General features: G+C 33.2%; 2 protein-coding genes across 2 annotated transcripts; both read left to right on the forward strand.

Moving 5' to 3' along the window:
• Window positions 1–2,677: 2,677 nt before the first annotated feature.
• EMB1138 (DEAD box RNA helicase (RH3)) lies at window positions 2,678–8,652 on the forward strand. Its single transcript, XM_020356562.3, has 10 exons — window positions 2,678–3,177; window positions 3,262–3,395; window positions 3,734–4,148; window positions 4,797–4,895; window positions 5,412–5,636; window positions 6,207–6,584; window positions 7,010–7,150; window positions 7,250–7,345; window positions 7,483–7,793; window positions 8,164–8,652. The coding sequence occupies exons 1-10, from the start codon at window positions 2,779–2,781 to the stop codon at window positions 8,255–8,257; spliced, it is 2,292 nt and encodes a 763-aa protein (XP_020212151.2). The 5' UTR covers window positions 2,678–2,778; the 3' UTR covers window positions 8,258–8,652.
• A 1,565-nt stretch (window positions 8,653–10,217) lies between these two features.
• BNS (bonsai) lies at window positions 10,218–11,684 on the forward strand. Its single transcript, XM_020357943.3, has 4 exons — window positions 10,218–10,372; window positions 10,524–10,632; window positions 10,717–10,770; window positions 11,297–11,684. The coding sequence occupies exons 2-4, from the start codon at window positions 10,557–10,559 to the stop codon at window positions 11,356–11,358; spliced, it is 192 nt and encodes a 63-aa protein (XP_020213532.1). The 5' UTR covers window positions 10,218–10,372; window positions 10,524–10,556; the 3' UTR covers window positions 11,359–11,684.
• Window positions 11,685–13,174: the final 1,490 nt, after the last annotated feature.

The following is a 13,174-nucleotide window of genomic DNA, read 5'->3' on the forward strand; positions in this document are numbered from 1 at the left end:
ATCTTTGGGTTTGGATGGCCCACCATAGGGCGTGGTCATGGATTTCCTAGCTTGTTGTGGATTCCTTCCTGCCTTGGGGTTGCGGATTTTGGATGATGTGATCTTGTCTTGAGAAGATATGTTGGTTACGGATTGTTGCTTGGCTTGCATGGCATTATCCACGTTGGAAACAAATGGGCGGGGGTTGTTGTCTTCTTGCTGACGCGGCAATGGAGATTCAAAGTTGGGTTGTTTTAAATGTGACTCTGTTGCACTCCGAGAATAACGGGGATGGACGATATCATTTTTCAAAATCAAGATAAAAGTATTTTTCCCCGATTTTCTCTTCCGTTTGACCATCATCCAAGGCCCGTATAATGCCTCAGAATCTGGGACAGTATTATTCTCTTCCGCAATTTGCGTTGCATCACCAACTATAGTATGTGTAGCTCGAGGTTGGATGGGCTGTAATTCTGCATGTTGGTCGTCATCATCCAAATCCATGGCGCCCTTGTTTATTGTATCATTGTCACCATTTAGAGTAGGACTTTGGGTTATTGGATTAACACACACCTCTTGTCGGTGCCCATATTTTCCGCACTTGAAGCAAATTGCATGAAGACCTTCGTATTCCAGCTTAATGATATGCCCCATAACGTTTATCATAGAAACCAGTTTTTTGTTGAGGTTGATCTCTGCACAGATCCTTGCAAACTTCCCACGTGAGTGGATCGAGGTTAGCTTGTCAATCTTCAGCATTGATCCTAGCTTGTTTCCAACACGCCATAGAAAACGATCGTTATATAATTTGATGGGGAGGCCAGGGATACGAATCCAAGTAGCCACTTTTCTAGTTTGGGTTGCCGTAATTGTGAATAAGGGCCTCCATCTTTGTACCAGAATGCAGTGGTCAGCAATCATCCAAGGGCCTTCATATAAGGCATGACGATAGTCTTCTTCCGGTGTGAACTGAACTAGGAAGTAATCATTCGGCATATCAATCATGCGCATTTAACCTTTTTTGATCCAATCTCTATTGATTTTATTCTCCAGAGCCTTATATGAAATTCTTCTACCCAACACATGGATAACAAGCGCATTCTTCCAAGGTGAGCACCACTCCTCGAATTCCTCCTGTTAAACACTGATGATAGGACAGGGGTCAGGATCAAACTCCTCCTCCGCAGTGTAATTTCTCTCCTCTTCTGGCACTTCTGCATAATCATCCATCTCCTTCAACAGTGCATTATAATCAGAGAACATCTTATCGCCTTCCATGGCTAGGACGCTTTCAGCATAAGTGCGTTTCGGACTCCCAATAGGTGGTGAGGAAACCGGCTGAATCTCCATAGCAATGTCGTCCACCTCCTTCCCGTCCTTCGTCTTGACTTTTTTAGTGCAGCGGTGCACCTCACTCTCCTCCATCACTCGTTTTTTAAATATGATTATCATTTAAACTATCTAATTTTATGAGTATTTTTTAAAAATTTTAAATTATACATTAGTTAATTTTATATATATAAACCCTAAACCCTAAACTAATTTAATTATTTTCATTAATTTTTATGAATTAGATATTTATTTGTTTTATATATAAACGAAGATCGCAGTTTTTAGAAATTTGAGTAGACTTGGTGTTTTAGTTAGACAACATGGACAACTAACCCACTAAAACTAGTAATAAGGAGATTAAGAATTAGATTAAATAAAGTCTAGATGAATTTTTGATGATTTTTTTTTGTTAGTAAACATACTTTAAAGAAACTTATCCAAACAATTCCTTAGAGTATGTTTGATAAGTCAATTCACGGATTTATAAGTTTTTTCGACAAACTTATAAACTAATTTGACTAAAATAATTTTGTTTGATATGCGAATTTATACAAATTTATTTTAAAAACCTACAACTTATTTTCATAAACTACTTGAAGTAGTTTATAGTTTATAAATTTATTTATCTTATCCTCATTAATTTACTTTAAATACTTATTTTTATCTTTTTTAGTTTATAAGTAAGTTTTGTATATCCCATCATTCTGTTACTTTTATTATAAAAATTAATTTATATATTTATTAGCAAACTTATCAACTAATTTTATTACATGCTTTTAACGAATTTATCTGCTTTCAGTTTTTCAACTTCTAGCGTATAGTTTATAAGATTTCAACTTATCATAAGCTTTTAATTGACTAATTTTATCATACATAATTTTAGTACATGTTTAATTTCACATTTAGAAGTTCTATTAGGCATTCTAATGTTACAAATAATAAAACAACTATACCTATAAATTGGAGAGAGAAAAATGTGAGTTATGAGAAGTTTGCTAAACATTGTTATTGATATTTTGATTGTATTAAAGAGGGAGAGGGTAGACTTTGAAGCTTTAAGCTTAGTTAGGACGTGCATGTCCGTTAATATAAATTTAGATATTAAAATTAATAGAGTAGTGTAAAATATTTTTATATTGTCAATTAATTATATTTTTTAATTGTATCATATTACTGTAAATACATTTATTTTTAACAATAACATGACATAATTAAAAAATATAATTGATTATTAGTGTAAAATAAATTTAATGTGTGATTAACTCTAATAGATGATGCTAATGGTAGGGTTGAAAGATCCCTGGATAAGGCCAATTTCTCATATGAAAATATCTATATAATAATCTGACGCTATATATCTTGACGAAACCGAGCGAGGTGGAGGTTGGAAGGGCCATACATTCCGCACAGCTCAGTGGCCTCCCTTATCATCTTCTCTCACTCACTCACTCACTCTTTCACAAACACATGGCTTCTATCATAGGCGTCTCCTCCATTTACCAAACCCCCACTCTCGAACTATACCAGAGGCCCACCGCTCCCTCCCTTAGGTTCCAATGTTTGGACTCTAAGTCCCACTTCAACAACGTCCTTAGAGCCCACCGCCACTCCACCTTCAAAGCGGGCCTCAGGCCCACCCCCACCTTCGTTCCTTCCGCCGTCGCCACGCCCAATTCCTCCCTCCTTAGTGAAGAAGCCTTCAAAGGACTAAGCGACGGCTTCGACCCAAACGACCACGACTTCCACCAAAACGCCCATTCCGAAACCGCCAACCCCGACGAACTCGACATTTCCAAGCTCCACTTGCCCACGCGCCTCGTCGAAACCCTCCGCACCCGAGGGATTACGCACCTTTTCCCTATTCAGGTTCCTTTTCTTCTTTTTCTTACTTGTTAGGGTTGCATTACGCTACCGATGTTTACCTTCATTTCCTTCTTTATGCGTCATTAGAGAGCTGTGTTAGTACCTGCACTTGAAGGCAGAGATATCATTGCTCGAGCCAAGACCGGCACCGGTAAAACATTGGCGTTCGGGATTCCAATTATTAAAGGCCTCACTGAAGATGAACTTGCACCTTCTCACAGGTAATCAATCATCCTTCATGTTTTGCACTTTGCTTTATGTATATATAACACCAATTGATTTTTAAGTGTTTCGATTTTTTATTCTAAAACCAAGTTAGCAGTAAAATAATTATTTATCCAACTCGAAAAACTATTTAGAATTGTTTCAACTCAAAGTTAAATCAATTTTGGACTCGAAAAATTAGTTTCTCAACGTGAAACCTTACAACATGTGGACGTTTACTTAAAATTTCACTAGCTGGTAATTTTAACATGATTTTAGATCATCCAACATGAATCCGGACATGCACATGATTACATATCATGCTGATGGTCATGCATTTGATTCTTTGTTGCAGGCGGTCTGGTAAGCTTCCGAGAGCTTTGGTGCTTGCGCCTACAAGGGAGTTGGCCAAGCAAGTGGAGAAGGAGATAAAGGAATCCGCGCCTTATCTCAACACTGTTTGTGTCTACGGGGGTGTTTCTTATGTTACCCAGCAGAGTGCACTTTCACGCGGTGTGGACGTGGTGGTTGGGACTCCAGGGAGAATAATTGACTTGATAAATGGGAACAGTCTTAAGCTCAGTGAGGTTCAGTATTTGGTCCTTGATGAAGCTGATCAGATGCTTGCTGTTGGGTTTGAGGAGGATGTGGAAGTGATTTTGGAGAATCTTCCATCTCAGAGACAGAGCATGCTTTTCTCTGCAACCATGCCCAGTTGGGTGAAGAAGTTGGCGAGAAAATATTTGGACAACCCATTGACAATTGATTTGGTGAATTTTTGTTACTTTTATCTTATCTACTTTAATTATATATTATATATACTAGTTAATTGATAACTTGCTTGTTTATGGAGTGCAGTGTAAACGGATAGTGCAGCATGTCATTGTGTCAGTGATATTATGTCTGCACTTTGCAATGATTTTTTTTATGAAGAGCATTACATTCACATGTGCTTTTGGCCAGTATATATGCATTTTCTGTTTGTGTTGTTCTATGCAACCTGGTTCAAAAATAATTATGAAAGATATTATCTAATGCTGTTCCATAGTTGACTTTTGATATTTCTAGAGTGTGGTTTAGATGCTTATATTACTAAATGTGACAGAATAGGTGAATAACATGTTCATCTCAGGTGAAGCAAACATGCAAAGTTAGTGGTGATGTGGTGCAATTTCTGCTGATAAACCTGTCTCTGTTTGACGCATCCTATGCTATGTTTGGTTCAAATCACAATCTAGAAGCTTCTGCTCTTGTCTTTAAATTCTCTCTATTTAGCATTAGCCTTAATTACTTTTACATTTTCTGACCCTATAATGTTTAAGTTGTTGTAGAATGTAAATTGAATTTTGATTATGATGCATTTTAATCTGAAGATAATATATCATGATTATGATGCTTTCTTTTTCTTTTTAAAAAAGGTTGGTGATGAAGAAGAAAAGCTTGCTGAAGGGATAAAACTTTATGCTTTAGCAGCCACTGCTACTTCAAAACGAACAATTCTTTCTGATCTTGTAACTGTGAGTTGCCAGTTGTTATTTTTTTTGTCTTAATTTGATGTTCTTAATCTCTTCAATTTACATTCTGAAGGTTATGTTTAGTCATTATACTGAATAATATTACTAGATACTAGTTTAGGTAACCAAAAGTTATATCAAATAAGATAAAATGTTATTGTTGAGTACAATATTGTATTTGCAAAGATGATCTAATATATATTTTTCGACTCTAATTAACAAATCCATCATTTTCATTATCTGTTTGTTTCGAAAATTATCAGATGCATTCTTAAGTAAACTTCCTAGGTCTTTGGGATTTTATGCTCACACCTCAACACAAACTTATGGCAATGTATTAGTCTATAACTCATTCAGATGTTACAAATTTAAAACTTAATCAATTAATTTTCTATTTTGGAATTTTTACAAGCTGCTATTCTGTAATGGTGTCATGTACCATTTGCTTTGATGTACCTGTGAAGAATTATTTTGGGAGGGGGGTTCAATAATTTCACTTAATGTTCCTTTGTCTTTTAGGTATATGCAAAGGGTGGGAAGACTATAGTTTTTACACAGACAAAAAGAGATGCTGATGAAGTATCATTGGCATTAACAAATAGTATATTGTCTGAAGCACTGCACGGTGATATATCTCAGCATCAAAGGGAGAGAACATTGAATGGTTTCCGGCAAGGAAAATTCACGGTACTTGTTGCCACTGATGTTGCAGCTCGTGGACTTGATATTCCCAATGTTGATTTGGTAAGTCCAAAGGATGTTTTGTGTCTACATTTGACAATCTAATCTCCGGTGTTGGTTCTGTATGAAGCTGCTTGAATCCCTGCTTTGTTATTTGTTAGTTTAGATTTAATGCCAACTAAGGCTGTGAACTAATAAAGCAAAACACTTGAGTAATTTTAGGCTGGTGATTGGTTGGGGTTTTAAATAGTGGATTCAGGATTCAGCTATCATTTCTTTTGGAAATTAGGGTTTAATAGTTTGGGTTTGGGATGCATTATCCCTAGATTTAGATTGTATTAGAACTTATGGCTTATTCTGAAGTATGATTTGTCGATTCTTAGTTTTGGGTGCTAATCATAGTAAAATTATCATTTCTGTTTTGTTAAGGAGATGATTTTCACTATATTTGACATTTTCTTCAATTTTTTTCACTCAACAGTCTCATCTGACATGAGAGTTAGAATTTTATATTTGAGAAGGTTAAAATCTATATTTGAATTGGAGTTTCTTTTTAATTCCTTGGTGTAGTACTGAAATACTATCTGTTCTCAACATATCCAAACACTTATTGGTCTTATCTGTTTCATTCAGATTATCCATTATGAACTTCCCAATGATCCCGAGACTTTTGTACATCGCTCTGGTCGTACTGGGCGTGCCGGCAAACAAGGTACTGCCATTCTGTTGTACACCAGTAGCCAGAGGAGAACAGTTAAATCCCTTGAACGTGATGTTGGCTGCAAGTTTGAATTTGTTAGTCCACCAGCTATGGAAGAGGTTTTGGGGTCATCTGCTGAGCAGGTTGTTGCTACGCTTAATGGAGTTCATCCAGAGTCCATTGAGTTTTTCACCCCAACTGCACAAAAACTGATTGATGAACAAGGAACGAGTGCCCTTGCAGCTGCACTTGCACAACTGAGTGGATTCTCCCGACCTCCATCATCGCGGTCACTTATCACCCATGAACAGGTATTGTGAAACTTATATTTCCAATTGTGTTATTCGGTTTAACAATTTTCTAGATGTTGCCTTTGTTTTAAATAAGCAATACTTGTTATTGAACCAGAATTTTTGTTTTACCAAATTGCTCAGAATGACTTTCCAAATGTTAATAATATTAATCCATGATACAAATCTGTGTGATCTATAATCTTTATGCATTTATATGTCAGGGAATGTGTCATGGTCTTTCCCTATTTCACGGAGGTTATAAAGCATGACCTGTAGATTTTTTTATGATGTCTTCTCATTATTGTGTTAAATTATCATTTAGATAGTGTTTAGTGTGAAAAGCACAATATGATGCATGATTTTTCTGTTGATCTTTCACATACGTGCTGTTTTTGAACCCTTGTGTTATCTCATTAGCTTACCAAAATTGTTTGGTATTTCAGGGATGGACTACATTGCAACTAACTCGTGATTCAGATAATAGAAGATATTTTTCAGCAAGATCAGTCACTGGGTTTCTTTCAGATGTTTATTCTGCAGCTGCTGATGAAGTTGGAAAAATCCATTTAATTGCTGATGAAAGGGTTTGTATCTGAGTTATTTTCTTTACTTGGAACTTCTATCCTTTTGGGAACATACCCGCACAGTTCTAACCGTCTGAAATTGCCAATACCTAACATCAGGTTCAAGGAGCCGTTTTTGATCTTCCTGAGGAAATTGCTAAAGAGTTACTTAATAGGGACATACCACCTGGAAACACCATTTCCAAGATCACCAAGGTAAATTACAATATTTGGTTCATGTTTTGTTTTATACTTCTATGTTGTCCCTGCCTGTTTTCTGCCCATACTTTGCCACCAGTTTATTGCATTACTGATTTTATAAACGCATTGCACATGTTACTTTGTACTGGCAGCTACCTCCTTTGCAAGACGATGGGCCTCCAAGTGATTTCTATGGGAGGTTTTCTGACAGAGACCGAAGTAACAGAAGAGGTTCTTCTTCCAGGGGAGGTTTTTCTTCTAGGGATCGGAGAGGTGGTGGTTTTAAATCCTCAAGGGGATGGGATGATGACCAAGACTCTGATGATGACTTTGGTGATCGATCTAGGAGAGGTGGTAGAATTTCTAAAACTGGCAATAGCTGGTCTCGGTCAGCAGGAAGAAGCAGTGGGGATGATTGGCTAATTGGGGGTAGAAGATCAAGCAGGCCTTCATCATCAGACAGGTTATAATAACATAATGTTAAAATATTTAAGGACCTGTTTTTATAAATTTCTCCAAAAGCACTTATAATAGAGAAAAATTGGTAAGAAAAATGAATTAAGTTTCTATACAAGTTAAAATTAGTTTATGCACACGCTAATTTGTAAAATTTTCTCTTATTAAATTTTTCAAAATTTTATTTTTAATTCATGCATAAGCTAGTTGTAATTTATGAAGAAATTTATTTTAATTTTCTTTATTATTTTTCTCTTTTAGAAGTACAAATTTATCCAAAGTAATCCTAAATTTTGTTTGGTGTTTTTCTCTCTGCGAATTATAATAGACCCCATTTTCGTGTAACTGATGATATGACATGTGAATGTGCATTGCAGAGGTGGCTTTGGAGGTGCCTGCTTTAACTGCGGGGAATCTGGGCATCGTGCATCAGATTGTCCAAAGACTTCAAACAGGCGAAGCTTTTTTTAAGTTCCCCTCATATTTTTTGGGGCACTGCTTTGTCGAAGACGTGAACTACTGCCACCGTTTTTGGCCTGATGGGTTCCGGAAAATTGAACGATGCTTTAAGAAAGAGTTACAGAATCAATATGAATTTGCATCTCACGTGTTGGCGTGATCTCCATAGGGACCTCTTTTTGATTCTCACTGAAATATTTAGTATTTGTTTTGGGCAGTGGTATTGGGTAAGAATAGTATTTTGACAGTTTGGTTTTGTATCTTCTTTTTGGGGTGAGCTGGCGGGTTGTATGGTCCTGTATTCTACGTAACTTAACCATGTTATTTATGATCTTTTTGAACCTTCATGGTTTAGGGACAGAAAGGAAATATGAATGAAAGATGAAATGCCAAAGGTTTATGCAGAACATGCGTTATGCACTATTTCTGCGTCACATTCAAGTCTTCAAAAAAAAATAAAAATCACAAGATATAAAAAAAATGGTAATATATGATTTTGATTTCTTTAAAATTTCGTAAATTTGGTTTTAGTCTCAATTTTTTTATATTTTATATTTTGCTCTTCTAATTTGTAAATGCTTTTATGATCTTCAAACCAGTTATAAAAACAAGCCGTTTGATAATGTTTTCATAACTATTTTCCGGGGCAATTTAAATTGTTTTTGGGGAACAAAATAAAACATTTTTTTAGGGAATAAAACTGGATTTTAAAAAATTTTAGGGGCTCAAAATATGATTTATTCTATAAAGAAATTAATTTCATCTTTTTGCGATGCGCTTTCTATTTTTAGCCATTACAATTTTATATCCAGATGTACATTTTTATAGTTGAAAAAGAAATAAAAGAAACAAACAAATTAAATATATAAACTAAATTGAAATAGTGCAAGAATTTCTTTTGGGAAAGTACAAAGGGGATAGCCGAGGAAGATAATTTTTCAATTCAAGTAATGTGTGTAGTCCTATACTTCTTTTATAAAAAAAAAAAAAAAAAGGATTTCAATTTAATCTTTGGATACTCTATTTTATGTAATACACACAGGAAAGCACATATACACAAAAGCACATATACACAAAAGGGCACTCAAAATTGTCTCAAATAAGGGGAAATGCCACCTATTTTATACATTAAAAAAATTACATTATTTCGAATATATTATTAAAAGTTGAGTTTCATTATTGTCCTTTCAAGATTCTTTTAGCACATTATTTTAAATTATTCTCCCAACACTTTTATTATTATATACAAGCAGAGAAGAAACACTTTGTATTTTTATTAATTAAAAAATAATAAATAATAAAATGAATGGTTAATTAAAGATTTATAGAAAATTGAAAAATGAATAATAAATAGAAGTTGTTTGAAAATAGTCATTAAAAATAAAAAGAATGGATTGAGTCAAAAGTTTTATTTTCTTTTCACACGATCCAATTCAACCTAATCTAACTTTAATTGGATTGATTAATTAAAATATTAACATATATATTCTAAATTCTGAAGAAGAAGAAAATTAGATCGATCATTTAATACAAGTCTCAACCATTAATAATAGATGCAAATAATAGGTAATATGATATATATTTTACATAATACAACACTAACAAGAAAAAAATTGGTTAATTTCATAATACATTATTAACTTAAATTTTAACTAATGTATCATGTAAGTTTTATATAATAGGATTTAATATATATTATATTATTAACTTAAGTCTTCAAGTATAATGTATTTTTCTAATTTTATGTGTTTGTTTCATGTATTATATAATGAATATTTTTTATATATTATTCTTATAATTTAAATTTGATCGGTCTAATTACAAATCATTTAATCTGTTATGCATCTGAGTTATAATCACATTAGTCAAAAAATATCTTACTCAATCCGATCTAACATCAGTAAGAATTAAAAATTTAAAGAGACAATAACGCGGGCATTTTGAAAATGGTTAACTTTTATAAAATGTTAACTTTTAATAATAAAAAATATATTAAAAAGGTTTTACTTGGTTTGAGGCGGCACTCTCAAATTGATCCTCTGAGTCTGAGTCTGAGTCTCAGTTCCTTGCAATTTCTTTTTCTCTTTAATTTCATTCTTTCAAATCCTTTCTGCATCTTCGCCGCGGGTAAGCATTTTTTCGTGTTACATAACGGTGTGGGTTTTAAGGAAATTAAAATTTAGGTTTTGCATTCACTTTTATTTGTTTATTATAAATTAGGCATTTATGCTTATTTATTTAATTTTACAATTTCAATTGTTATGTTAACACTGAACAGGAACACGGTGCTTTTGTAAAAAAGTGGAGAAAAATGGCAGAATTGAGTTTGGGAATTCTAATTGATATTGTTGATGAGGAATGGATGAGAGACACTCTTCCTGATGATGGTATATTTTTACGTTTCACATGAGTTTTTATTTATATCTATGTGGGTATGCGATGTCCCTTTATCTTTCTTGCTGTTATTACAGATCTTCCACTTCCCCCAACACTGGTTGTCAGAACAGATGACACCGAGGACTCAAGTATGTCTCTTGATTCGCTAATTCAATCATATTCTGTGGACAATCTCTTTCTTCAGCTTGGTTTATAAAATCATTTTCAATTCAACACTTGTTGTTGTATTAGGTTTTTTTTTTGGAAGATAACTCCACATTTATGCATTAACATTTAATGTTATCCTGAGAAGATACAATACTATGAAATTAGTAAGCTAAAAATATGGTTGTTGAAAAGGATAATACTTGGATACATTTGGTGGAATACTGTCGACAATGTTCAATTAGAATTGAAATTTCATATTTGTATCATATGTTTGACCGTTAATGTAAGTTAAAATTTCAATTTTAATTGGCGGACAATGTTAAAAACACCAGTAAGGTTCTGTGTCTGAATTTTGTCCTGAAAAGAAAACGTGTGTTTGGACATCTGTACTTATAAACAATAGTGAGATGATTATTGATTTATTGTTAATGAGATGGGTCTTTCTTTCGAAGGGTTGTTTCTAGTTTTCTTAACTATTAACACCTTGTTCTTTGCTTTCTTGACCAGATCAGGAGACGCAACAAGTTAATGCAGATGCTTGGCACGATCTTGCCTTGGGTCAAGAATAGAAGTTTCATTAACTAGTGTCATGCTTAGTAGTTTGTGAGTAGATGGTGGTGCTCCCTGGTATTGGACTAGGCATCTTTCTTTCTATTTCCCTGATAGATTGTAACGTATTAAAGTTTATCAACCTGTTAATGTGATATTAAGGAATTGTAGTGTCATTACTGAATGTAATCGTTTGCTGTCATGGAAGCACTCTTATTTTTGCTTTAAGGTTTAAGCAAATTTAGGGCAGCCCGTGCCTAATGGTGGAGTACTGGTATGCTTCGAAACCTGTATTAAACTACGTTTAATATTAACATGTTTAATGATAATATACAGTTTCTTTGAATACAGTAGGAGTACTTGTTTGATATTAGTTATTTTTGAAGAAATACTTGCTTATTTTTAAAAAATTATTTTAGAAAACTGACAAAAGTAAGTCGAACACACAATAAGTTGCAACTTGTGCTTGGTTAGTTGGTTATGCTAGCTGTATTCATGAGTTACTTCCTTACCAGAAAGGTGCTAGAGGGAAACAAAACTATTCTGATTCTTAAGAACTCTCTAATTTTATTCTGATGATCAATTTTATTCTTCTATCAAGTCTACTCTTCATTCTTTCTTTGTTTTGTTATCGCACTTTGGTTCTGTATTGATTTCAGATTCCTCAGATGCATTTGAGTTCAAGATTCCATGTACTGGCTCTCAAAAGATTCTCGTGTGCTACCTTGTCATAATCTTGTTTGTTTAAAGAGTAAATTATGCTCACACTCCTTATGTTTTTTTTTATATTTTATTTTATAGATTGCATATGATATCTTTTCGTTTTTTCGAACTTATGATGAGATTCTTTAAAAGTTGAAAAGATGATATATTGTCCTCCCTGAACCTATAAATAACGTCAAATTTGTTAATATATTTGTATTATGTAACTTGTAGAAGACATGAATATGTTAACCAATTTGATTCAAATTGTGAGTTGGAGGGACTGTGTAATATTTTTTCAATTTTTAAGAGATTTTATTGTTGGTCCAAAAAATGAAGAAATATCGAGTACAATTTCAAAAAAAATAATAGATACAAGTATAATTAATCATATTTAAAAGAAAGTGTATTAAACTATTTTTAGAATAACATCTTATTTAAATTCTATTAATGAAATAGTAGGAGGCCACTATTGTTGTGAAAAGGCTAGAAACACTAGCTCATTTGCAAAGGATATAAAGGTGCCACTAGTTGCCTTCCAAACAGTTGTTATATTAATTATATCGATTATTTATATCAAATTTATTTATTCAAATTTGCAGAGTTTTAAACTTAAAGCAACATTGAACTTTTTAATTTAATTAACAATAGCATATTTTTTCTTAAATAATTTTCAAGCTTAACTAAAAAAACATAATTTCTCCGATATAAAGATTAGAAGTGAGGTAAATGTTTTGTAATTTTATCTAATTATTAAGATTTGGGATGCAATATCTTGGTTGTAAGATCTTTACGACTATAGTTATATTTTTTTACACATTTAAATTTTATAATCTCAATTAGTAATCTTGAACACAATATTTATATATTTGATAAGTTTTTTTAATATTCCGTTGAATGTGAAATACAAGTAAACTTCAATTAAATCATAAGTAAAAAGATTATTGCTTTTCTTTTAAAGTTAATTTAAAAAATTAATTTCAACTTAATTTTCTACATATAATTCAAACACAACATAATTCCCAGCAACTCGTAATTGCAAATTGCATCTGGTGCAATTGGCCCACATCAGCATGTGTGATGAAACCTTGCGAAAAAATGATGATCGTGAATAAGAAATTTCATATTCAATAT

This window comes from Cajanus cajan, chromosome 6 (assembly GCF_000230855.2).
Source record: "Cajanus cajan strain Asha chromosome 6, NIPB_CcT2T_4, whole genome shotgun sequence".
Classification (NCBI taxonomy): domain Eukaryota; kingdom Viridiplantae; phylum Streptophyta; class Magnoliopsida; order Fabales; family Fabaceae; genus Cajanus; species Cajanus cajan.

Coding starts and splice junctions, on each gene's coding strand:
- EMB1138 (XM_020356562.3), top strand. CDS start 2,779: ATGGCTTCTATCATAGGCGTCTCCTCCATTTACCAAACCCCCACTCTC. Junction 3,178..3,261: donor CGCACCTTTTCCCTATTCAG/GTTCCTTTTCTT, acceptor ATGCGTCATTAG/AGAGCTGTGTTAGTACCTGC. Junction 7,346..7,482: donor CCATTTCCAAGATCACCAAG/GTAAATTACAAT, acceptor TTGTACTGGCAG/CTACCTCCTTTGCAAGACGA.
- BNS (XM_020357943.3), top strand. CDS start 10,557: ATGGCAGAATTGAGTTTGGGAATTCTAATTGATATTGTTGATGAGGAA. Junction 10,633..10,716: donor AGACACTCTTCCTGATGATG/GTATATTTTTAC, acceptor CTGTTATTACAG/ATCTTCCACTTCCCCCAACA. Junction 10,771..11,296: donor AGATGACACCGAGGACTCAA/GTATGTCTCTTG, acceptor TTTCTTGACCAG/ATCAGGAGACGCAACAAGTT.